The 26,338-nt window shown below is 40.9% G+C and overlaps 1 protein-coding gene across 4 annotated transcripts in view; it reads right to left on the reverse strand.

The window, feature by feature from the left end:
- The window catches only part of LOC141550593 (mitochondrial sodium/calcium exchanger protein-like), a 33,032-nt gene extending 14,264 nt beyond the window's left edge, over window positions 1-18,768 (reverse strand). The window contains exons 1-7 of one of the 4 annotated variants that reach the window (XM_074281404.1): window positions 18,692-18,768; window positions 14,911-15,162; window positions 1,802-1,954; window positions 1,548-1,600; window positions 1,184-1,242; window positions 289-393; window positions 32-199 (exon numbers count right to left, since the gene is read on the reverse strand). In XM_074281404.1, coding sequence (XP_074137505.1) covers window positions 32-199; window positions 289-393; window positions 1,184-1,242; window positions 1,548-1,600; window positions 1,802-1,954; window positions 14,911-15,075 — 703 coding nt within the window. In that variant the 5' untranslated portion in view covers window positions 15,076-15,162; window positions 18,692-18,768. Of the gene's footprint in view, window positions 1-31; window positions 200-288; window positions 394-1,183; window positions 1,243-1,547; window positions 1,601-1,682; window positions 1,748-1,801; window positions 1,955-14,910; window positions 15,219-18,691 lie in introns of those variants that run through there. The other 3 variants (XM_074281405.1, XM_074281406.1, XM_074281407.1) reach the window with 3 other exon arrangements.
- Between the last annotated feature and the right edge of the window lie 7,570 nt (window positions 18,769-26,338).

Raw genomic sequence — 26,338 nt, forward strand, 5'->3', positions numbered from 1 at the left:
AGGCCTTCATTCCCCAGCCTTACAGGCTTACCTAGGCTCCAAGACAGAGTGATCTTGCCCATGTACAGCAAGGTCGATGTCAAGAAGATGGCCACCATGTAGAAAATTATATCTCTAAAGAAGGGCCTGGAGGCTGCCGTGAAGGGCCGGATGATAGCAATGCTGCCGGCTACCAGTGTGGTGACCAGCACGCCAGCACCTGAGGGGAACAAGATGGCACCCCTGGTCAGGCTGGGCCACAGCCCCTCCCAGAGCTCCTCCCAGCAGCCGCCCGCCCTCACCCCATACCGAAGAGTGCTCCGATGGCCAGCCCGGCCGTGCGAGGATTGGAGAAAGCCACCAACGCACTGAAGATATCAGGGGCCCCATTGCCAAAGGCCAAGATGGTAACACCATGGAGAGGGCCAGGTCAAGGAAAGTCACTGCAAGGGCAGCAGCAGTTCCAACCCCTCCCAGGCCCGAGTGATTCCCCGGGACCTTCTCCCAGAGCTTCCAGCCCAGAATCCCATTTTGTCTGTTTTCCCTCAGCTCCTGAGGCTGTCTGGCTAGGGCCTTCCCCTAAGCACTTTTTCTAGACCACTGTCTTCCACCTGTTGTCCAGGTTCCAAATCTTCCACATCCTCATCATCCCCTAGACTTTCCCAGACCCTTCCAAGTTCCTTGGCAGACCTCTGTCTGCTAGGTTTTTTTCTCTTTTCTCCCAGGCTGTGCTCTAGAACCCCAGAGTTCTCCTCCCCATGGCCCCCAAATTCTTCTACGACCTCACAGTTCTCCTCATGACCCCAGAATTCTCTTAAAACCTCAGAGTTGTCCCCATGACCTCAGACTTCTCTCCTTCCCATGACCCCAGAATTCTCCTCCCTCTGACCACAGACTCCTCTCTCCCAAATCTTCTTTTTTCCTTATGCTTGGCCTCCCATCTCCTTGGCCATTTCTCCATTTTCCTAGCTCTCTCCTTCCCCAATACACTGTCCAGCCTTCTCTTTATTCTTCCAGTTTTCTCTCCAGCCTTTTCCTCCCTTCCCCCTTAGCTTCTTCCTTATTCCTCCACTCTAATCTCCATCCTCCAGGCTCTTTTTCCATTTTTTACCATTCTCCATTCCCAAGACCTCTCCATTTATTCCCCTGATGCCAACTCCTTTTTCCAGGGCATCCTCCCGAACAACCATCACTGAAAAGGATACTGCCACATTGTGGCTAAGCTTCAAGGTGGTAGAGATCGCTGACAAGTTGGGGCAGAAACTGCAAGGAGAAACATGGATCCTAAAGCCTCCTTGGGCAAGACGCTCACTGAGATCACAGGCCTATTTCTCCCAACTCACCATGGCTAATGACCTTTATGGGCTCTCTTTGGGCCTTAAGCAACCATGTCACATAGTGGATACAGGAGGACCTAACAAGGTTCCAACTCTCACCCAGTCTCTACCCAGTTCTGCAGCCTCCTCTGTAACCCCACATCCTTTCCTCCCACTCCAGGGGTGTAGTCTTCCCCCCCCCCCATCCATCCTCCACTGCCCCATTCTAAGCCTGGGAAAGGATAGACTTACAACTTCTCAGCTGTGACGGCAAGGAACAGAAAGAGATAAAACAGCCAGAATACCTAACCCAGAAATAAAAAAGAATTAGAGTTGGGGTGAAGGGGCTCCCCTTCTCAGCTAATCCCCCCCTAGCAGTTCTGATACCTGGAAGCCCTCCGGGTCCCTTAAACTGAGGTTCATCCCCCGCCCAGCCCCTGCTCCTTAGGGTGCCTGTGTGAAGGAGAGAGAGAGAGATCAGCCTCCCACCAAGGATAAAGCCTCACATAGAGAGTGACCACTAAAGGCAGGAGGTCCGGAGAGAAGAGGCAGAAGATGCCTCCGAGGTAGTCGAGGTATCCACGATTACTCTGGCAGTCTGGGTTGGTCTGGACAAAAGCACATCTCTCAGAGACGTTCAGGTAGCTCACCTTCCTACACTAGTAAGGGGAGAAAAGGGGAAAGAAGTCAGGGAAACGCACCCCAGCCTCTGGGGAGAAAGAAGCTAGAACTCGGACACAAATACCTTCCCCACCTGGTCTCCCAGCTTCTTCCATGCTAGCTACTAGCAATGTTGTCCCAGCACACAATGTTCCAATTCCTCCCATACCCTTTCCAGCCCTGTCCCTTAACTGGTGGGAGCACATAGTTTGGATGGACTCTCAAGTCCCTTCCAACTAAAATCATAGTAGTAGTAGTAGTAGTAGTAGTAGTAGTAGTAATAGAAGTAATAGGAAAGGTAGCAACAATAATAATAATATTAATAATGATGACACAGGAATAGTAACAGTGATAGTATCAACAACAACAATAATAAGCAGTAATAACTAATATTAATAATGATGACACTAGGAATAGTAACAGTAATAGTATCAACAACAGTATACCCATATCAAGAGTAATAATAATGATAATAGTAATAATAGTAAAGGTAACAGTAATAGTATCAATAACAATAATAATAATAATAAGTAATAATAATAATAAGCAGTAATAACAATAATATTAATAATGATGACACTAGGAATAGTAACAGTGATAGTATCAATAACAGTATACCCACATCAAGAGTAATAATAATGATGATGATAGTAATAATAGTAAAGGTAACAGTGATAGTATCAATAACAACAATAATAATAAGCATTAATAATAATATTAATAATAATGACATTAGGAATAGTAACAGTGATAATATCAACAACAATAATAACCAGTAATAACATTAATAATGATGACATTAGGAATAGTAACAGTGATAATATCAATAACAATAATAATAAGCAGTAATAACAATATTAATAATGATGACACTAGGAATAGTAACAGTGATAGTATCAATAACAGTATACCTACATCAAGAGTAATAATAATGATGATGATAGTAATAATAGTAAAGGTAATAGCGATAGTATCAATAACTGTAACAGTAGTATACCTATACCAATAGTAACAATAACAGTGATAGTAAAAGTGATGATAGTAATAGTAATCATAGGAATGGCAATGGTAATAGTAGTAAAGATAACAATGATAACATCAATAATAGTAGTCATAGTAAGAGGAATATCAATAATAACAGCGATAGTAGTAGTAATGATGATAGCAATAATAGTAGCAGTAACTAGTGATAATAACAATAATAGTTGTAATGTTCTCTTTCTCTAAAATATAAAGTTCTCTGGGAGCAGGTTTTTTGGGGAGCTTCTAGAGGCAGCCTTCCTTTCAGTTCAGTTCAATCACTCCAAAATGCACCCAGGAGTTAAAATCCAGATCCTTTATTGTGTCCTTCAAATATTGTCTCTTCTGGGGGCAGCTAGGTGGCACAGTGGATAGAGCGCCAGCCCTGAATTCAGGAGGACCCCGAGTTCAAATCTGGTCTCAGACACTTAACACTTCCTAGCTGTGTGACCCTGGGCAAGTCACTTAACCCCAGCCTCAGGGAAAAAAAAAATATTGTCTCTTCCAAAATCTTATCTCCCTCATTTGGGGCTCAGCTAGTTTTCTAGAGGCCTTCCTTGCTCCTTGGTTCCCCAGAGCTCTTGCTGCTAGTCCTCTGTCTCTTCCAGCTTCAGCCTCTATCTCCCTCTGAATCCAAAGCATCCAGCCAGCACCAAGGTGGAAATGGGAATGAAATCTTGACTCCTCCTCCCACAATGTGGGCTTTTATCTGCTCTCTAAAGGTGTGAGTCTAATGTGTGGACCAATGATGGAACGCTTTTAAAGGTGTAAACTCCTTTAAAGGTATGAACTAAGTGCATAAGTACCTTGTGAGAATCCTAACAAATGGTAATACTAATCGTAATGGTAATAGTAATAATAGGAATAGTAGATAGCAATAGTAATAATAACAGTAATAGCTAAAATAGTAACAACAATAATAGTAAGTGATAGTAATGATAATAATACTAAAAATAACAATACTCACAATAATACTAAAAGTAAGGAAATTTAATTTTAATGCTGTTCTCTCTGTTCAAAAGATCATTTCTTAGCTTAAATAGAAATCTCTCCTGGCACATTGTATCTGAGGAAGCTTTTGTTTATAGGGTTGAGGGCTTGGAGTAGATTATATATTCCTCAATACTCCTCTACTACCAGCCAACAACATCTATCTGGGCATCTATAAACAAAAATAAGGACAGAGATTCTTGTTCTATTAAAAAAAAATCCAATCCGAGCAAATCCTCCCCCAAGAACCTGACTCCTAGTCCTTTCTACTTCCCTCATCAAAATTTGGAGTGACCATGTTAACAGTAACAGTAATAGTAACACTCAAAATATTAGTAACAGTAATTTAAGTTGCAACAATAATGTAACAGTCATAGTATATAGTGATAAAAGCAACAGTAATACTAATAATGATGGTAATAAAAACAGTAATACAGTATTAGTTACAGTAATTGCAATAGAAACAGTAATACTAATAGTCATAGTAATGATAACAGTAATGTTAATAGTTATAGTTGTAAAAGTTATAGTAACAGTAAATGGTGATGGTGATAGTAGTAATAATGCTAATTGGAGTTATAGTAATTGTAACAGCAACAGTAATACTAATGGTAATAGTGATAGTAATAATGCCAATTGGAATTCTAGTAATAGTAATTGCAATAGCAACAGTAATACTAACAATCATAGTAATGGTAATAATAAGTATAGTGGTAAAAGTTATAGTAAAAGTAATGTTAATGGTGATAGTGATAGTAGTTATAATGGCAATTGGAATAACAGTAATTGTAATTGTAACAGCAACAGTAATATTAATAGTCTAGTAATGATAACAGTAATGTTAATAGGTATAGTGGTAAAAGTTATAGTAACGGTAATATTAATGGTGATGGTGATAGTAATATCAATAGTAGGAGTGGTAATTGTAACAGTACTGGCACTACTTATCATAGTAATAAAAGCTAGCCATTATAAATTACTTTAAGATGTCCAATGCATTTTGCACATGTTTACTAAATTGAACCTCACCAATGACCCCAAGATGTAGGGTCATTTATTTTTATTTTACATTTTAATTTTTACTATTATTTTACAGAAGAGGAAACACTGACATAGAGAGGTGAAGTGACTTGCCCAGGTTCACACAGATAGTAAGTGACTGAAGTGATTCCTGACTACAGGTCCAACCTTGGATCCAATGAACAAGACCCTTTCTTTGATGGTTCCTCACTGCTCCCAGTGTTGGTCATTCACACATTCTACTTGATAAAATCCACTTGTGTTTGTGACTAATCTGTCTACCTCATCCTGTGCTGGATTCTTGAAGACCCCAAAAGCAGAGTGGGGGATCAAAGGATCATCATTTTGGTACTAGAAAGTCCAACCTCCATTACCAGAGGAGGAAACTGAGTCAGAGAAAGGTCCAGTGCTGCACCCAGGCTAGTAAGTGCTTGAGGTTAGGTTTGGAGAGATGGTTCCTCCCACATCGGGGTACAGAAGGGAGACAATGCCTTAGTTTCCTCATCTGTAAATATGAAGGGTTACATCCTAGATGTGATCCTGCTTAGTTCTAAATCTATGATAGTTAAGTCTTCTCAGTTTCCTCATCTGTAAAGTGGAGCTAATAAGCCCCTTTCCCCCAGAACTGTTTGTTGGAAGACCTAAATGAGATCACACAAGTTTTCAGTGGTCACACGAACACTCAGGATGATGATCTGTGCACTAGTTTGGAGGAACAGAAAGATGACCCTTCCAGAGAAAAGATGTTTTTTGGTCCCAGAAACAAGTACCATTGAGAGCCTCAGAAATGGCCCTTCCCACCGGTGACATCCTGCAGCAAAGTAGGGATCTCAGCCTGGTCCTGTGATCGCTAACATGGAGCACTTTCCCTTGCTCTCCCATTGCTATACCATTGCCTATCTAGATCTTTCCTACTATCCATCAATCAACAAACAATTATTATGCACCTACTACCTGAAAAGCACTGGAGACCCAAAACCCAAAGGGTACCAGGTCCTCCAGGAGCTTACATTCTGGAAGACACAATCAGCACAACATGTCAAAGGAGCTGAGAAGCCAACTAAAATCCCAGAAGTCGCCTGGATCTGCCATCAGAAATGAGTTCTAATCCCACCCCTGAGGCTTACTTCCTTAGGCAAGTAAGTGCCTTCAAATCCCTGAATCTCAAGTTCCTCATATGTAAGATGAGGAAGGTTGAATTTGACAGCTCTAGGTCTATGATGATCCCTGGGCCTCACTCAGTTTCTCCTACCATAAAAGGAGACCAAACTAGAAGGATTCTGGAGTCCATGCACTTCTAGACTTATGGTCCTATTGTATTATGATTAAGCCCACAGACCCCTCAAAGGCCATCCAATCTGGTCTCCTCCCTTTACAAAGGAGGAAATTGAAGTCCAGGGAAGCCTCGTGACTTTTTCAGTATGATCCCTGTGAGAAAAAGTGCAGCATGATGTATAATGTCTTATAGTGGATTGTTTGCCATCTTGGGGGGAGGGAGGGAAGGAAGGAGAAAAATCTGCAATACAAAGTTTTGCAAAATTGAATGATGAAAACTCTCTTTGCATGTATTTGGAAAAAATAAAATATGATGGAAGGAAAGAAGGAAGGAAGGGAGAGAGAAAAGGAAGAAGGAAGGAAGGAAGGAAGATGTAGGGTCCCAGGCTCTAATTCTGCTTCACACACTTCCTAGCTGTGGGACCCTGGACTCAGTCCCTTCCAGAGCCCAATCTTTGGTAGCTCCTTCTCTACTTAGACTACATCTTTTAGAGCCTGGCTTATTCAGGAAAAAAAGGCAGGTTAGATCCAGTTTGCTTGCTCACAGGAATTCAGGAATCTAAAGCTTTAAATTCTCCCATTACCTCCCAGAAGAGAGTGATGGCAGCCATCCAGCATCAGCAGTATCCTAGGAAGGACTTGAGATACAACTCACCTTCCTACTGCTCCCAACCAACCCAGAGTCGTGGAAGTTTGGGGTTTTTATTAAATGACATTTATTGAAACAGGAAAAAGAGGTTTTCTTAGTTCTTAACTCATAGCCAAGAAAATAAGATTCCAGATTTCTATCTGGAAGGGATCTTAGACCAATCATGACTTTGCTCAAGATTAGTAGGGAGTAAGTGGGAGAGTATGATTTTTGACCTAGACCAATCCAAAACCCAAAGACCCTCATTCTTCCTCCAGCCTCCAGAAAAGAGTTCCATCTCTTCCTTCTTCTCCTTCTCCTCCTCCTCCTCTCCCTCTAATCACAGTTGGGTGCCTTATGTCATAAGAAGTGGCTCTCCTTTAAACCAGACTTGCAAATCAAGCCACCAGTGGGCCAGGGAGTGGCTGCCCCCAGGGTTCACACTGAACAATATTAAAAAAATAATAACTAGCACCTCCCACTGACTTAGGGCAAAGTGTTTAGCAATCAACCACCTAAGAATGGAGGTTCCAGGAAGGGTGTTGGCCCTGGGGATTCAAAGGCAGAAATAAGACAATCCCTACCCTACACTTTACATTCCAGGACAGATCCTAGGATCAAGAACTGCAGCCAGAAGGACTTCGGGATCCATCTGATTGGAAGCCCTCATTTCCCTCATTTCAGAGATAAAAGAGCAGAGACAGGAGAGGGGCTGATTTGCCCAAAATCATATCTATAAATAAATATAATATTTATTTAAATAAATAAAATAAACAAATAAAGTATGTTTGGACTGAATTCATCTGCTTCCAATCAACCCGACTGGTGACCATCCCACCTCTCTGTGATGATCTACTTCCTGAAGAAGCATTAGGACTCATTTCCCACCTCCATGCCTTTGTCCTGGCAGTGCTCCAAATCTGTAATATATTCCCTCTTCTTACTCAAAAATCTGACTCAAGCATTACCTTCCTAAGGGATGCTTTTCCAGATCCCCCCAAATCTGGTGGTCCTCCCTCCTTAATTATCTTTTGTTCATTCTGTCTCAAAGCCAAAGACCTGGATTCAAGTCCTGCATCTGACATATTTTGGCTAGCAGACCACGAGGAATTCACTTCTCAATGCACTAGTCAACCCTCTAAGACTAAAAAGTTGAAGAGAATCAAGACCCAGCATTTTATAATATAACATGTATTAACACATAATATTTTCGAAATAGAACTTTAAGGTTTATAAAGTATTTTACAACTACTATATCATTTGACCCTAACAACAACCCTGAAATTTTGGTCCCATTATTACAACCCCATTTTGCAGATGAGGAAAACAAAGAAGGCCATCTCTCTGCACAAAACCTGGCTCATCATAGGTACCAGTGGTCCTCAAACTTTTTAAATAGGAGGCCAGTTCACTGTCCCTCAGACTGTTGGAGGGCCTGACTATAGTAAATACAAAAGCTCATACTCTGTCTCTGCCCCTCAGTCCATTTGCCATAACCAGTGGGCCGCATAAATGTCCTAGCCCACTGCATCTGGCTCGTGGGCCGTAGTTTGAGAACCCCTAGTATAGACTGTCTGTCTGTCTCCTTTTCCCTTTATTGCTTTCTCTCCCTCCTCTCTCTTCCTCACCCCACTTCTGTGTCTGTCTGTTTTTCTCTCCCCCTCTCCTCTCTATTTGTCTTTCCTCTATCTCTGTCTTTCCTCTCTCTCTCTCCTCTCATTTTCCTCTTTTCTCTCTTCCTCACCACCTCTCTTCCTCTCTTCTCTCTCCCTCTCCTGTTTCTCTTTCCTATCTCTCTTTCCCTTTCCCTCTTTTCCTTAACCCAATCTGATCCTCACAACATCTTCCTGGGAGGTAGGTGCTATGAATGAAAAAAAATAATAATGGCTTACTTTTACAAAACACCTACTATGTGCTGAGCGCTATTCTAAGCACATTACAATTATTATCTCACTTGATCCTCACAACATCCTCCTGAGAAGGAGAGGCTATTAAAGAAAAATAATAATAATAAAAATAATGGCTTACATTTACATAGGACTTACTATGTGCCAGACACTGTGCTGAGTGTTTTACAATTATTATCTCATATGACATCTTTCTGGAAGATAGATGCAATTAATTTTTTTAAATGACTTAATTTTACAGAGCAACTACTATGTGCCAATCATGACACTAAGTACTTTATAACTTATCTCCATCTTCCCTTCACAACATCCTCCTGGGAGGTAGGAGCTATTAATAAAAAATTTAGTAGTAATAATAACATCTTACATTTACATGATGCTTACTATATGCCAGATACTGTACTAAGTATGTTTTGCAATTATTATTGCAAATTTCTGGAAGATAGATGCAATTAATAAAAAAAAAAAAAAAAAATTAATGATTTAAATTAACAAAGCACTTACTATGTGCCAATCACTCTGCTAGTGTTTTAATAACTACTATCTCCATCTGATCTTCATAACATCCTCCTGGGAGGTAGGTGCTGTTAATAAAAAATTTAATAATAACAGCTTACATTTACGTGATGCTTACTATGTGCCAGACACTGTACTAAGTATGTTTTGCAATTATTATTGCAAATTTCTGGAAGATAGATGCAATTAATTAAAAAAAAAAAAAAATTAATGATTTAAATTAACAAAGCACTCACTATGTGCCAATCACTCTGCTAGTGTTTTATAACTATTATCTCCATTTGATCTTCATAACATCCTCTTGGGAGGTAGGTGCTATTAATAAAAAAAATTAATAATAATAACAGCTTACATTTACATGTGCCAGTCACTGTACTAAGTATGTTTTGCAATTATTATCTCATGTGATCCTCATAACAACTTTTGGGAGGTAGATACAATTAATAATAAAAAAAAATAATTTAAATGTATTTATAACTATTATCTCCATCTGATCCTCAAAACATCCTCCTGGAAGATAGGGGCTATTAATTAAAAAATAATAATGGATTACTTTTACAAAGTAAAAAAGCACTGTACTAATTTTTACCAATTATACTAATTTTACAATTATCTCACCTAGTCCTCACATCCTTCTGGAAAGTAGGTGCTATTAATAAAAATGTGAATAATAATAATGGCTTACTATGGGTCAGGCACTATGCTAAGCACTTTCAATTATTCTCTCTGGATCCTCACAACAATTCTGGAAGATTAATAGTCAAGGAATAAAATAAAGGTGATATAATTTGCTCAGGATCCCATAGTTCCTAAGTGTCAGAGATTAGATCTGAACTCGGTCCAGGCCCAGTTGTCTAGCCACTGCACCCATTGGCTGCCTCTATAAATGGCCTGGTTGCCTCCTCCAGATGCTCCCCCACCAGTTAGTTTTTAACTTATTAACTTTGCCTGGACCTCCCAGGGATCAGAGGGGACACTTTCTGTCTCTCTTCCTAAGGAGGAAATAAATACACTATAAAGGCAAATAACAGGCTTTAGAGACAGGACAAACTTGAGACTTTGCCGGCCCAGCCTCTAATCCCTTTAATTCATAAATGAGGAAACTGAGGCTCAGAGAATTGAAGGAACCTTTGTTTCATGGGTGATAAGGCACAGTCTAGAGACAAACACAAGGTCAGCCTTCAAATGTCCATTGCCCTTTCTGGATACTTAATTTGTGCCAAAATGAACTCATTCCCTTGCCCCTCAATTGCTCCTTCTTTCTGATTATCCTATGGCTAAGATGGGTACCTCTTTCCTCCAGGTCACCCTGGCTCCCAACATTGGGGTCCTTCTTAACTCCTCATACTCTCTCCTCCCATCTCTCTCCAATCTCTTGCCAAATGCTATCATTTTCTATTTTTACGACATGCTTTGTCTATATCATTTTCTACTTTCTACTCACTTAATTCAGATCCCTCTGACCTCTCACCTAGATTATTGTTTTATATTAAGAAAAATTATTTTGATATATTTATTTTTTGAATTCCTTGCTGGGGTTAAGTGACTTGCCCAGGGTCACACAGCTAGGACGTGTTAAGTGTTTGAGATTGGATTTGAACTCAGGTCCTCCTGAATTCAAGGATGGAGCTCTATCCATTTAGCTGCCCCTTTTGAATTCCTTTAAAAAAATATTGAGTTCCAAATTCTTTCCCTTCCTCCAGCCCCATCGCCATCCATTGAGAAGGCAACCAATATGGTACCCGTTATACATGTCACCCAGAGCACTAGTTTTGTTCTATCTTTATACTACTGAGGACCTTTCCAAAGAGGTTTTGTTTATGTGGGTTATATGTATAGATATTCACCATATTAGAAATAAAAACCTGTTGTTTGTCCTTCGTTGTCAGGGAGATGATGCAATGACATGCCATGAAAGTGATTTGGATTTAAGTGAGGGAGGGCTGGTCAAGGTCACCTCACTTGCCCCTCCAGAGCCATCAGGGTACAGTGGTCAGACAGAGATCAGGACACATGCAGATGGTCTTGGATGCAATGGGAGAAGCTGAGGTCTTCGACAAGTCTCAGTTTTGTCTGAAGTCATACCCATTCAATGATTAAGGTTAAAGAGTAACTGAAGCAAAAAAAAAAATCTCTTCTTTTACCAAGTCAAAAAAAAAAAATCTAAATAAATAAATCTGGTAACCTTGGGCAAGTCACTTAACCCCAATTGCCTCAGCAAAATAAACCACTGCTCTTTACATTCAGGACTCAAACAATGATCAATTTAGACTAGGACCTATAATTGACCAATCAATCAGAATCAGTGGTTTTAAGGCATATCCTTAAGAAAGAAATCTAATTTGTGGAAATTTGTAGAGCAGAATTGCACATGTTTTAACATATGTTGGATTACTTGCTCTCTAGGGGAGGGGGTGGGGAAAGGGAGAGAAAAATTTGGAATACAAGGTTTTGCAAGGTTGAAAATTATCCATGAATGTGTTTTAATTTAAAAAAATTAAGAAAGAAATCTGGCCAGTAAACCCCAAGATACCTTGGGAGGGTTCAGAGATCCAAAAAAAAAAAAAAAAAAAAGATTAAAGAACATCTGTAAATAAGGTTATTTGGCCTGGGATCAATAGGTGACTAATCAGTGAGAATCAGTTTTAAGGCATAGTCCTTAAGAGAGAAATCTAGGGGGCAGCTAGATGGAGAAGTGGATAGAGCACCAGCCTTGAATTCAGGAGGACCTGAAAAAAAGATGGGTACAAAAGATGGCCATTTGTAATGTGCTCTCCTGGCAGTTACAATTACTAGTCTGTCCTAGACCCAACAGAGTACCTTTGACCACTGTCCTTTGCAGTGTCAACTCTACCCGGCTTGCCTCCTCTGAGGCCTTCAAAAATCTCTGGCCACAATCTCTTGAATCTATAGTTTAATAACCGGTAGCACGCTCAAGAACAGCCACGTGTAATCTTTATTATATCTACTCACATAATGCCCTGACTTTTTGGTTCCCGAGTGAACACCTGGTCAGAAGACCCACATGTTCACTACCAAACTCCTTACCTCTTTTGGCTACCCATCTTGAGGTCTCAGAAAAAAAAAAAAAGAGAGAGAAATCTAATTTGTGGAAATTTGTAGAGAAGAATTGTACATGTTTAACGTATACTCGATTACTTGCTCTCTGCGGGGGGAGGGAAAAAATTTGGAATACAAGGTTTTGCAAGGTTAAAAATTATCCATGCATTTTTTTTGAAAAATAAAAAGCTTTAATCCCTCTAATCTTGTCTGCCTGCATTTCAGATTTCCTTCACAGACTAATTGTACACTATTTCAAAGTCTGATTCTTTTTGTACAGCAAAACAATTATCTGGACATGTATACATATATTGTATTTAATTTATACTTTAACATATTTAACATGTATTGGTCAACCTGCCATCTGGGGGAAGGGGATGGGGGAAGGAAGGGAAAAATTAGAACAAAAGGTTTTGACAATTGTCAATGTTATAAAATTACCCATGCATATATCTGGTAAATAAAAACTATTAAAATTAAAAAAAAAAAAAAAAAAAGAAAAGGCTTTAATTAAAAAATAGAAAGAAATCTAGCCAGCAAAACACAAGATATTTTGGGAGAGTTCAGAGATCCAAGAGAAAAACAAAGCTAAAGAACATCTGTAAGTAAGATTATGATATTCTATGTGGAGAGAGGGAAGGGAGGAGTAGAAATAAACTAATTTTGACTTTACAGACTCCTTTCAGAGACTCTCAGCATTCTTTGGACCATACTTTGAGAACTACAAGAGCCTTCTAGCCTTCTGATAGGTCTCCTTGCCTCCAGTTCTCTTGCCCTTATTCCAATCCATCCTCTACCAAAATGACTTTCTGACCATCACACCTGTCCTACCCAGAAAACCATTGTGCTACCTTATTACATCCAGCATCAAATATAAATCGCTGTTTGACATCTAAAGTTCTTCATAACCCAGCCTCTTACCTTTCCTGTCTTTGTATACTGAACCCTCCCCTACCTGATTCACCTCTGGGTCCAAGAAACTGGACATGGACAGTGGCCACATCCCAGTAAACCATCTCAGCAGACAGGAGAATTAAGTCCAATAGGACTCAAACCCTTCAGTGAGTTACAGGGGTACCTACCCAAGCATGTGAAGGCTTTCCCTGGCAGAATGGATAAATGAGAACAATTAGTTCCAATGACCGTGAAGGCAGCTGAAGCAGGCGCCAAGGTCATTCTGGGCCATTACCAGTCATCTTGACTTCTGTCTTGTCACTGACCTTCAAAAGACTCAGGGAGAGTGAGCAACTCTGTCTCACTTAAATGCATTACCCATGAGTCAAGGCTTCACCCATAAAGCACTGGTTCTTTTTGGGCACAAAGGGCAAAGACCACCCCCCCTACATGAGATAGAATTCAACCATTTTTGTCCCTTCTATCTCTTGGGATGCCACAGGAATTGGCTGCTCCTTTCTCACTTTCCCTTCTCACATCTGTTTTCCTTCAAAATTTAACTTCCCTCAAAGCCCTCCAACTGCAACAATCCTTTCCATGATTAGATTGTAAGCTCCCCAAAAGTAAGGATCTTTTTTTTTTTTGGTGGGGGGGGCTTCATTTATATCCCCAGTTCTTGGCTATATAAAAATGCTATATAAATGTTTATTATTATTACTGTTATAATTGGGGAGGGAAAAGAGGGAAATATACAAATAGATGGATAACTCCAACTAAAAAATAACATACATATATTGGATTTAACATATATTTTAACATGTTTAACATATATTGGATTACTTGCCATCTAAGAGGACTGGGGGGAAGGAGGGGAAAATTGGAACACAAGGTTTTGCAAGAGTCAATGTTGAAAAATTATCCATGCATATACTTTGAAAATAAAAAGTCTTAATTTAAAAAATACACAAATAAACAAATAATAAATAACAGTGATAAGAGTGGTGGTATTGTGGAAAGATGCCTAAATTTGAAGTCAAATCCCCTTTTTTGCTACATGACTTTGGGCAAGCCATTTAATTTTACCTAGTGTACCTAGTTTACCAAAGTGAGCATTCTGTCCACTGTGTTAGTAATACAGTGGACAGAATGCTCACTTTGGAGTCAGGAAAACCTTAGATGCCTTAGAAACTATATGACTAGCAAGCCCTTGGCCTATGGGAGCCTCAGTTTCTAACTCTCTAAAATGGGAATGAAGATTGCATCCATCTCTCTAGTGGACTGATTATGGGCCAGACTTTGTACCCTGCCTCAGGCACTTATTAGCTATGTGGGTGGCCATGACTCAGGATCTGTTAAATGTGTTAAATCAGAATAATCTCTACTTTCTATCATACAGTAACATAAAAATTTGTTGTGAGGATCCAATGTTCTGTAAACCTTAAAGAACTTTATAAATGTCAACTACTGTAAATCCAAACCCTAAAGGAGTAATAATAATTCCAATTCCTATAATGCTTGAGGTTTACCACAACCCTAGGAATGTCCTTGATTTGCAGAGAGCGTCAGTCCCATTTCCAAGCATGTAATTCCCTCCCTCATTCTTCCAGTACTCCTGTGTCCATGCCCTCACTCCCCCAGTACTCACGTCCACATCCTCTGTTATATTGATGCCTTCCTGGACAGTCAGAAGGCTGGGGTTTCCTGTGGCCTGGGCAGCTGGGCCAGCCCCCTGCACAGGGGATGTGTCTCTCAGGAGGAGGCACAGCCAACTCAGCAGCTGGAGGTGGCTCAGGGCCCGGCTGCCCCTCATGCCAGCGGTTATCCTGCCCCGTTGTGGAGCTGCCTCGATCTTCGGAGGCCGGACCTTCGACTTCAACTAGCCGGCAGGTCCAACAGCCTGGGGAGGAGGAGAGGAGAATATTCTGAGAACAGGAAGAAGGCTTTTCCCCTCTTCTAAAAAGCAGAAAAAAATGTTTTTAAAATCACGTGCAAGGAGCTCTCTACTTCTCAATCTCCTGGGGAAAAGAAAAGACAGTCTTTTAGGGAGACCACAAACTGCTTCTGTCTCTTTGTACAGAGAGCTAGAATGTTCTGCATTTTTAAACACTGCTTTGGATACTTGGGAGGAGCATGAACAACCCTCCTTGCCCTGCCCCAGGCCAACCCAGGCCAACCCCAGCCCTTAAGGCTCCAACCTATTCCTAAGGGGCTTGTCTATACTTTTTATAGTTCACAAAGAGAAACTGAGGCATAGGAATATTCATTGACTTGTCCAGGGTTATATAGCTAGAATATGAAGATGAATTTGAATCCAAGTCTATCTGAGCCTTTCAAGGGAATTTTGGAGACCATGGAGCCCATTTTACAGACAAGAACCTGAGGTACTGCAATATTAAATGGCTTGCCCAAGGTCATGTAGCTATCAACAATCTGAGGCAGAATTAGAAGCCTTATCTTGATTCCATTACCCAATCATTCAGGTTTCTGGCCATTCCAATAATAGTTCTTCTCCAGCTCCCAAGGTGACACCCTTCTTCTCTAGTAAACCTAACCAGATTGTACACTCTTCTCTGCTCTGAGCACTTCCTCTTCCTAATACTTTTTTGATGGCTGCCCTGGAAAGATTATTTAACCCACCCAAGTGTCACTGCCTAGCCTTTCCAGATTCCACTTAACTTATTTTTAAGCACCTACATTATGAATGGAAGGGAGTCAAAACTTACTTAAGGCCCTTGCCCAAAGATTATTTTATGGAGAACTCACATAGGGCAAGCACTCACAAAGTAGTCAGAAAAAGCGACACCAGGACACTCTCAAGGTCTCTCTTAAGAACTTTAGAATGTACTGTATGACCTGGGAGACACTGGCACAGGACAGCCCAGCATGGTGTGCCCTCATCAGAGAATGGGCTTTGCTCTGTGAGCAGAGCAGAACTGAATTAGCTTAGAGGAAATATGAGGTGTGCAAAGTTAGAAAGTCCACCCCAAATGTTGATAGGGACCTGTGCAGAGAATGTTCTGTCCTCTTCAAGAGTGATGGTCAACAACCAACACCTGACTTCTGGGTATGTAAAGGTATGGGACAGAAAATGAGGGTAAAGGTGTTCCCCTAGGGAATGATGTTACCTAACTAGAGGACATATCTCAGCTTAGATTCAACTACTCCCCCAGACCAAGCAGACAGGGTATGATGGAGAGATATTCCAGAGGAATCAACTGACTTTTCTGATTATTCATTTCATGGGAAGAATTAGGTTAGGTTGTGTCCTTCCAAGGGAACCAAAATGACCTCAATATGTTGAGTCACAGTATGTCCAACGGGCTGAAGAGACCAACACAAGCTTAGAAGTCTCTGCCACAAGTGGGACACATGTAGTCCCTTATCAACATTTGGGGTGGACTGTCTAACTTTGGGCACCTCATATTTCCTCTGAGCTAATTAAATTCTGCTTTGCTCACAGAGCATGGCATCTTCTCAGATGAGCCATCCTGGCCAATTTCTCCTATAACATACAACCAATTCTAAAGTTCTTGAGAGTTAGAATTCCCAATCCCTCTATTTTTGTCTGCCTGCATTTCTGATTTCCTTCACAGGCTAATTGTACACTATTTCAAAGTCCGATTCTTTTTGTGCAGCAAAATAAATACATATATTGTATTTAACTTATAGTTTAACATATGTAACTTGTATTGGTCAACCTGCCATCTGGGGCGGGGGAAGGAGGTAAAAAATAGAACAAAAGATTTTGCAATTGTCAATGCTAAAAAATTACCCATGCATATATCTGGTAAATTAAAAGCTATTTTTAAAAAAGAGAGAAAGAAAAAATAAAGTTCTTGAGAGTGTCCTTGTATTCCTTTTGCTTGCTATTTTTGAATTCTCCATAAAATAGTCTCTTTTCAAGCATTGGACAAGGTGGCCAGTCTAGTGGAGGAATAACAGGGTGAGAGCCTGGTCTAAGACACAAACGTTTAAATGGCTTGCTCTTGGGGTCACACAACTAATCTGTGTCAGAAAAGTGATTTGAACCCAGGCCTTCCGTCCTTCAAGTCTAGCTTGGAGAAGTCTCATTCTGCTGGTTTCATAACTGTTCTTTTTTAGGTCATCCCAACCAGTCTGACTGCTGTCTGTGCAAATGACAGGCTTCTGTTCAGGAGTCTTTCAGCTGAGTCTGACTCCTCAGGATCCCACGTGAGGTGTTCTCAGCAAAAATACTGGAGTGATTTGATTTGCCATTTCCCTCTTCAACTAAAGTTACAGAATGAGGAAATTGAGGTGAAGGATCTTGCTCAGGATCATCCAATTAGGAAGGGTAAGGGGTCAAAGTTAAATTCAGGAGGAAGAGAAGTCTTGCTGATTCTAGGCCCTGCACTCTATCTGCCCCCCCAAAAAAAAACTGATACCCCAGGAAACTAGCCAATAGAGCACTGGAGACCAAAAAGCCAATTCTGGATCTGTCTTTAATTCAACCTCCTTTTCTGATTATTAGCTTCCTTCTCTGTGAATTGAATGAGCTAAATGGAGCGCAGGGGATTTATGGGATGTTTAAAAAAAAAAACTTATTTCGATAAATATAATTGGTCCCCTTTGAAATCCCTTGTATTTTACCTGAGGCATCTAAAACATGATTCTGAGAAAGGGATCCCCAGATTTAGCAGATCCTTAAGGGTTCCTCCAGCGGAGGGGGGGACACACCCACCCAAGCGGATCACTCTAGATAAATCTTTTTAGCATCCCCTAAGGGCTTTGCCAGCGGCTCAGACAACTTCCAGCAGGGGCGTGGCCTCTAGGACTGGGACTGGGAAGTCTTCTCCTCTCCAGAACCCCAGCCCTTATTTCTCTCCCTTCTCCAAACTTCCCCAGCCGGGGCCTTTGCAAAGAAAGGGGGGTGGAAGGGGAGCAGGGGCTGAGAGAGCCCCCAGGTTCCAAGTTAGGAGAAGCTGCAAGCTGGATGTGGGTGTGTCCCAGAGCTTGCCGGGAGGAGGAGCTGGCCGACCGTATTCCCCGGCAGTATTCCCGAATGGAGGGGGCGTCCCACTCCGCCCCTCCGCTCTCTTCACACAACCTCCGTCCTCTCCTCCCTCCTCTCCACTGGAAGGGGTCGCACACCTTGTCTCCCAGCCCGTTTCCTCGCAAAGAAGCGGGCTTATCTCGTCCTCCCATCGCGCCGTCTCCCCGAAGAGAAGAGGGGCCCACCTCCACTGAAGGGACTCACCCCTTCTCTCCCTCGGAAGGATAACCTCCCCCTGTCTTCTCTCACCCTTCCCCGAGCCGGCTCCACTCCCTCTGGAGACACCGGGCCCCCCTGTTATCCCGCACCCCCCCGGGAGTCCTCTGCTCCCCCGCATTAGACGGGGAGCGCCTCAGCCCCTGCCGTCCCCCGTCCCCGTCCCAGTCCCCGTCCCCGTCCCAGTCCCAAGACTCACCTCCAGCTCGCATGGCCCCCGGCCCGCAGTCTGCCCAGCCCGACTGGGCTGGCTCAGCTCCACGCTGCCGCCTCCTCTTCCTCCTCCCCCCCCCCGCCCCCCGGCCCGGCCCGGCCCGGCCCAGTCCCCTCCCTTCTAGGCCCTGTCCCACCCACTCGGCTCCCTTCCTCCGGCTCCTTAAAGGGGGCCCGCGAGCCCCACGATCTTCAACTCGGCCGAGCACGCCCACCCCCCGCGCTAGGTCCGAAGCCCGCGCTGCCAGTTGGCTCCGGTTCAGAGAAGCAAGGCTCCGGTTCAGAGGCTGATGGAGAGCTTTCCCGCCCCCTCGGGCCACCTAGCAGGAAATCCTCGGGCTAGTTTGGGAGGTCTAGGTCCAGCTCCTAAGAATGGGGGCGGGGGTGGGAGCAGAGGGAGCCCAAAACTCGGCCAAAACCTCGCTTGGAAGGAGAGAGTGAGAGGAAACCCCGGGGGTCCAGCTGAAGCGTCCAGGATGCCCCGGACCCAAGAACGCCTCCTCCCTCAGCTACCAGGGCCCGTATTGTTCCTTTGGGTCGCCCTCTCTAAGCAACTATTTTCAAGTGCAGGGAGACCAAAAAGCGAGCCCCTCTCTTTACAGCTGTGATGGGCTGGGGGTGGGGATTCTGTCCCACTCAAGTTTTGTGGGACGGCTGTGTTTGAGCCTTTGTGACAAGGGATGGCTTTCTAGGTGTAAAAAATAAAACATTTAATTTAAAAAATTTTTAATTTAAAATGAATTTAAAATTTAATTTTTTTTTAATTTAAATTTTAAAAAAATGGAGCCCATTGTAGCCCTCCATCTCAAAGTATATTACAAAGCTGTCATCATAAAAACAATTTGGTGCTGTTTAAAAAAAAAAAAAAAAAAGGGCAGGAAAAGGGAAACAAGCATCTACTATGTGCCAGGCAACGGGACTAAGCACTTGACATGAGACTAGGTGCAATTATTATTCTATTTTTCAATTTAGAAAACTTGACCAATGTGAACCGATTAGGTACAAGATAATCAGAAGCAAACAGACACAGTAACATAATGTTCCATATACCCTAAAGAAGTGAAGAAAGGACTCACTATTGGGGAGGGGAACCTATTGGAAAAATTGGTAGAATTAGCTCTAGACCAACAGCTCTCACCAAATATGCCAGAATATATTCCAAATGGATAGAAACTTTAGATTTAAAATTTTCCCTTAGAAGGGAAAGCATACCAGGTATGCAGCAGAGCCCAGAAAAAAGGTTTGGAGGCTGGAATTGGACTGTGTTGTTTGGGTGAGGAATAACAAGGGTATCATTGTATTGTACAGCAGGCTAGGTATGTTTGCTGGAAAGGGAAGGACTCCTGCAAAAGGAGCATTTGAACTGAGTGCTGAAGGAATTTGTAAGCAAATTAGAGGAGCGAGGGAGAAATTCTCTTTTTGATCTATGAAAAGGGTAAGACATCATGACCAAATGAGGGATAGACAAGGCCGCAAACTTTTTTTCATGTTTTATTATCTTTTATTGTCAACACTTATTAAGCATAGTCCTCTACTGTTTGGGAACACAGAGAAAAGGCAAATAGAGCCCTCGGAGACAGATAAACAACTACCTACAAACAAGATATATACCCCAATAAATTGTTTCCTTGAGAAACAAGAAAGATAGTCCCTCTCCTCAAGAAGCTTACACTCTAACAGGGAAAATAGCACACACACATACACATGCTGAAAAGAGAGGAAGAACACCAGTGTAAGCACCCTGCAGTGCCTGCTATAAATCAGAAGCAGTCTAGAAAGAAAAGAAGAATTGACGACCTCAAAAATGGAGGCCTGGGGAGAAATTCACCAAAAAGAGAAGGGGAGCCAGCCAAGCAAGGAGGATAGACAAGGCAGATAGACATTGGGTGAAAAGGCCACGGGTGCTGAGGACAGGTGCACCAAGTACTGAGAATATAAAGAAAGAAAGGCACAAGGTGATCTCTGCCCTCAAGGAGCTCCCAGTCTAATGGAGGGAGCCATCAACCATGAACCAACAAGGTGCTTGCAGGATAAACTGGGGATAGTTTCAGGGAAGACACTGTTAAGGAGGAAAGGGAAAGACTCCTTGAAGCAGGAAGCCAAATAGCATAGGTGGGAAGGGAAAGCATACCAGGCATGCAGCACAACCCAGGAAAAGGTTTGGAGGCTGGAGAATAGACTATGTTGTTTGTGTGAGGAAATAACCAGGGGATCACTGTATTGTAGAGCAGGCTGGTTATGTTTGCTGGAAAGGGAAGGACTGACAGCTGGAGTAGATGCAAAAAGGAGCATTTGAACTGAGCGCTGAAGGAAGCCCAGGAGAATATACACCCCCATATATAAATATACACACACACACACACACACACATATATATATATATATATATATATATATAATATATTTATATAAATATAAAGGCATTATATATACACATATCTAGTAAGCTATATAATCCATATATACTGTGTATGCACATGTTATATATGTGTATGTGTGTGTGTGTGTATATATATATATATTTATATTTATAGTGAAAGTGACAGAGACAGAGAAATAGAGACAGGCAGAAAGATAGAAACAGAGAGAGATGCAGAGGGAGAGGGAGAGAGACAGAGATAGAATAGCAAGTTCTAGCATGTAGAACAGATAAAGCACTTCGTTCCTGGTGAAAGTTTGGGGATCATGTGCAGTGAGTTGGATGAGATTGAGGGAATCTGTTGTTACCCACCTCCAACTTTTGAATGTTGTCAACATCATTTGGCTTCGCTACTTTCTTTGTCTTTGCCCATTTTTCTTTGTTGGATGAAACAAGCTCCAGTGGAAGAGAGAGATACTTCCAAAAATGACAGAGATATAATAACAAAAGTTTGAAATAAAACATTTTAAATGTATTTTTAAAATTTTAATAGTTTTTTTTATTTTTTCCAATTACATGTAAAGGTAGTTTTCAACATTCATATTTACAAGATTTTAAGTTCCATATTTTTTTCCCTCCCTCCTTCCTTTCCCCTCTCCCTGAGTTGGCAAGCAATTTGATATAGGTTACATATGTACAATCATAATATATATATGTATATATTTAAATATGTATTTATTTAAATTTTAAAATATTTTGAACAAAGTTTGCAACATTTATTTAAATGTTAAATATGTATTTACTGAAACTTTACATTTAAAAATATTTTGAACAAATTTCAAAATATTTATTTAATTTTTAAAAATAAAAATAAAATGTAGAGGAGTGGAAGAGGGCCAGAGCACAAAAGATGGATGATGAGGACCATCAAGGAAAAAGGTTTTGTCAACTTTTCAATTTTCCCTGACTATGTGGAAAGAATTAGATTGCTGCAGACTTTAGGCGACTCTGGTTTTCAGAGCTGGAGGGAAAATCATCTGCTTTGAATATTGTATCAGTCACTAAGCACTTATTCAGCTATGGGTTAGTGATGGGGTGCAGCTTCTAAGGGAAATGTAGCAATAATCTGAGAGTCCCTTGGTCTTGGGAGTAAGTAGTTATATATTTCTCCCCCTGGCTTTTAGGGAAGATGTAGCAATAACCCTGAGGTCCCCTGGCCTTAGGAGTGCTGTAGCTCTACAAATGTTGCTAGCTGTCAAATAACAAGGTTGTCAATACCCTGAGGTCCCCTGGCCTTAGGAGTGCTATAGTTCCACAAACATTGCTGGCTGTCAGATAATCTGTTGGTCAATGATGACAAAGTTTCTGAGACAATGATGAGGTGCAGACCATCCATGTTCCAAGGAGACCCCAAAAGACTAGGGTTGCAGACCAGTGTCCCCAGATGTCTCAAAAGAATTTGCAGGCTTGAACCCATCTCCAAGTCAAGGGACAAAGTTTATTCTAATTATAAAGCTGATTGAAGTGGGCTAAGTTCCAAAAGAATTTAGCAAAGCATCAGGAGCAAGAAGATAAATTTATTGGAAAAAGTTACAGAGACCAGGAACTCATGTTACTTATTTGCTAATTTTATGGCTTACAGGTAAGTTTGAAGGGTGGTCTATGCACTCTTGTCTCAGGAACTTTGTTATCACTGACCAACAGATTGTTTATGTTTGTAGGACTATATTATGATATTCCTAAGGCCATGAGACTTCAAGAGGTGAGGTGGAAGGATCTCCCAGGCATGTGGGCCCAGCCAGGGCAAACACTCAGTAGGTAACGAGATAGTGAGCCCTGTATTCACATAGAACTATAAAATCAAAGAATATCAGAGCTGTAAGAAACACAAATACTACATATAATAGTTCAAAATATAGTAGGGGAATCAGTTTACTGAGCATTTATTAAGTACCTACTATATACCAGGCACTGTTGAAAACACTAAAAGTAAAACATAATAGGTTATTGGCTTATTCCAAGACTTCCATCAGAACTCCATCAAGAAATGGAAAAGAATATAATAATAATAATAATAGATGTTAAGAAAGTGCTAAAAGCTTGCAAAGCACCCTTCTAATCTCATGGGCTGGGAGGTAACCTTCCTCCCTACCACTCTAGGAAGTATCACAGATATTGTTATCTCTATTTATAATTAGCCATCAATAAGTATTTATCTAGATCCTAGGTGAGCCAGACTAAATCCTGAGGGCAGAAAGAAAGATAAAGAAATTAAGATGCAAAAAAAGATAATAATTAAGATTTAAAGATTTTAATTCAACTCCTTAGACTTGCTTCCAATCACACATCTGGGGCCCTTTGGAAACAAAATCAGTTGCTCACTTTACCTGCCATTGTCTGAGGACAAGGCTAGAATTGCACATATGTGGGGATCAAAGTTTTTTCTCCCCTGCCTAGTTAGCCACTCAGAAATTAGTAAGGGCCACTCTGCTCTTACACCCAGAGATGTCTGGAATTCTGTTTGAAGGATAAAAATAAAAATAAAAATAGTTTGAGGAACCACTCTCAGGAAGCTTCATATTGAATAGGTTCCAAAAGTTCCAATAAAATATGTTCCATTCAGGAAACCTGCATTTGAATGAACCTTAACATAAAGGACAGATTTGACAGAAACCCGGAAAGGTCTCATGGATATGAAGAGATGGGGTAGTTCTTTTTTTCCCCTTCATTTTCTCCTTGTTTATTCATTTACTTGTTTATTTTTATTCATTTATTTTGTTTGCTTATCCATTTTTTTGTTTGTTGACTTTTAAAAGCCTTAGTGAATAGAGTGTCAGTCCTGGAGTCAGGAGGATCTGAATTCAAGTCCAGTCACTTAGTAGCTGTGTGACCCTGAGAAAGCCTCTTTAAAAAAAAAAAAAAAAAAAAAAAAAAAAAAGGAAATGATAAATACTGCCTGTCCTAAAACCCTAACTTGTTCTATCTTCTTACACAGGACCTTCACCCTGACAGAAAGAATATTGATCGGGTAGTTAGAAAACCTGGGCTCCTGTATTTTTACTCCCTGTGTGACCTTAGGGTCCCCAATCCCCTTTTCTAGGCCTCAGTTCTCAGGTTAAAACAAAATAAAACAAAACCAAAAAACCTGAAAGAGTTGGAATGGATTGTCTAAGGGGTTTTCCAGCTGAGAGTCTCTAGCATGGTATTGAGGTTGAGAAAGGGGGACCCCAAAAGTCCCAGACTGGTATCTCAAGGTGTCTAAAAAGAATTTGTAGGCTTGAACCTATCTCCTAGTCTAGGGGCAAAGTTTATTGAAAGCAAAGTGACGCCCTTACTAAAGGGACTGAATTCTAAGCAAATTCAGGAGAGGAGTATCAAGGAGATACATTTATACAGCTTTCAATTACAGATATGTTAATTCTATTGCTCAAGGGTAGGTAAGGAAGTAATCTCCAAATGAATTAAGGGTGGTCTTCAGATAGATTGGGTGTGTGTGCTCAGTTTCCTGAGGCAGATTCCAAAGCCAGAAGACCAAGGATTCTTTAGAACAGAAGCCCCAAGGTCAGGGGACCCCAAAATCACCTTACATCAATGGGACTATAAAAAAATGCTGGATTTGACCTTGGTTGAAATTTCTAAAAAATTTAATTTAAAAAATTCTGAACTAAACAACTGCCAAAATAACAACTATAATAACAGCAAAATAAGCTTTTCTATATATTGCAGAACAAGGAAAGATGATCTTAAAGATAGTTTGGGAAACTGATTCCCATCAAGGTTGTCAGAAAGGCTGTTTGAAGATGCTAAGTAGACAGTCTCAGAGAATGGAGTTCTAGACAATGGAGACTGATAGAATGTGGCCTTATAATATTCTACACAAACAAGAATTAGTTTCCTTTTGGTACTCTTTTATGTTCCTAATTTTAGCTGATAATTGCAGAATTGGATCCCCTCAGCATTTCTTGATTGGAGAAGGTAATAAGTTGGTTGTCCACTTCACTTTAGGGCCTTCCTTCCTTCCTTCCTTCATTCTTTCTTTGGTTCCTTCATTCTTTTCTCCCTCCCCTACTTTCTTCCTCCTTCTGTTCCTCTCTTCCTTCTTTCTTTTCTTTTCTTTCTTTTTTCTTTCTTCCTTTCTTTTTGTTCCTTCATTTTTTTCTCCCTCCCTTCCTTCCTTCCTCCCTCCCTTCTTCTCTTCCTTCCTTCTTTCTTTTATTTATTTGGAGAAGACAACATTGTATCTGGCTTTCTTTCCTCACATATTCCTACATCCATGGGGAAAGTAAAAACTTTTTTTCCCCCCTGAGGCAATAGGGGTTAAGTGACTTGCCCAGGGTCACACAGCTTGGAAGTGTTAAGTGTCTGAGACCACATTTGAACTGGGGTCCTCCTGAATTCAAGGCTGGTGCTCTATCCACCTGGCCACCTAGCTGGCCCCTGAGATCAAATTTGATGCTCTATCCACTGAACCATCTAGCTGCCCCAACAAAAATTCTTATGGCAAATAAGTAGTGATGTGCGAAATTGTATTCTGTTTTTTCATTTTGAATCTCTCAGAATCTTCAGCAGGAGATCAATTCAACAAATATTGAAGTCCACTTTATGCTAGGCACTGTGCTAAGTGTTAGGGATACAGAAAGCTGCAAAATATATTCCCTGCCCTCAAGGAACTTACAATCAAAAGAGGGAAACATCATGCAAATACATTCAAAGCAAACTGTATATTGTTGGTTATTGAATAGATCAGAGTCTTTCTTTGCTACAACAAATAGGTTCAAATTTCATACTTGCTGCTTGACAACCCTAGGCAAGATACATAACCTTTGTGAGCTATAATTTCCTTATCTATAACAACCTATAAAAATAACACACATATGGAAAATGCTATCTGCATCCACTGAGAGAAGTAGACTGAATGTAGATCAAAGCTTAGTATTTTCACTTTTGTTGTAGTTGTTGTTATGGTTGTTTATTTGTTTTGTTTTGTTTTTTTTTTTCATTCTCATGTTTTTTTCCCTTTTGATCTGATTTTTCTTGCATAGTGCAATGAATATGGAAATATTTTAGAAGAATTGCACATATTTAACCTATTTTGGATGGCTGGCTGTCTTGGAGAAGGTGTTTGGAAAGAAGAAAAATTTGGAACACAAAATCTTACCAAAAAATGTTGGAAACTATCTTTACATGTATTTGGAATAATAAAATCCTATTAAAAATAAAGGAAAAAACAAAAGCAAAAACCCAGTAACATACATAGTAACTGCTTCATGGAAT

This window comes from Sminthopsis crassicaudata, chromosome 1 (assembly GCF_048593235.1).
Source record: "Sminthopsis crassicaudata isolate SCR6 chromosome 1, ASM4859323v1, whole genome shotgun sequence".
NCBI classification, from domain to species: Eukaryota; Metazoa; Chordata; class Mammalia; order Dasyuromorphia; family Dasyuridae; genus Sminthopsis; species Sminthopsis crassicaudata.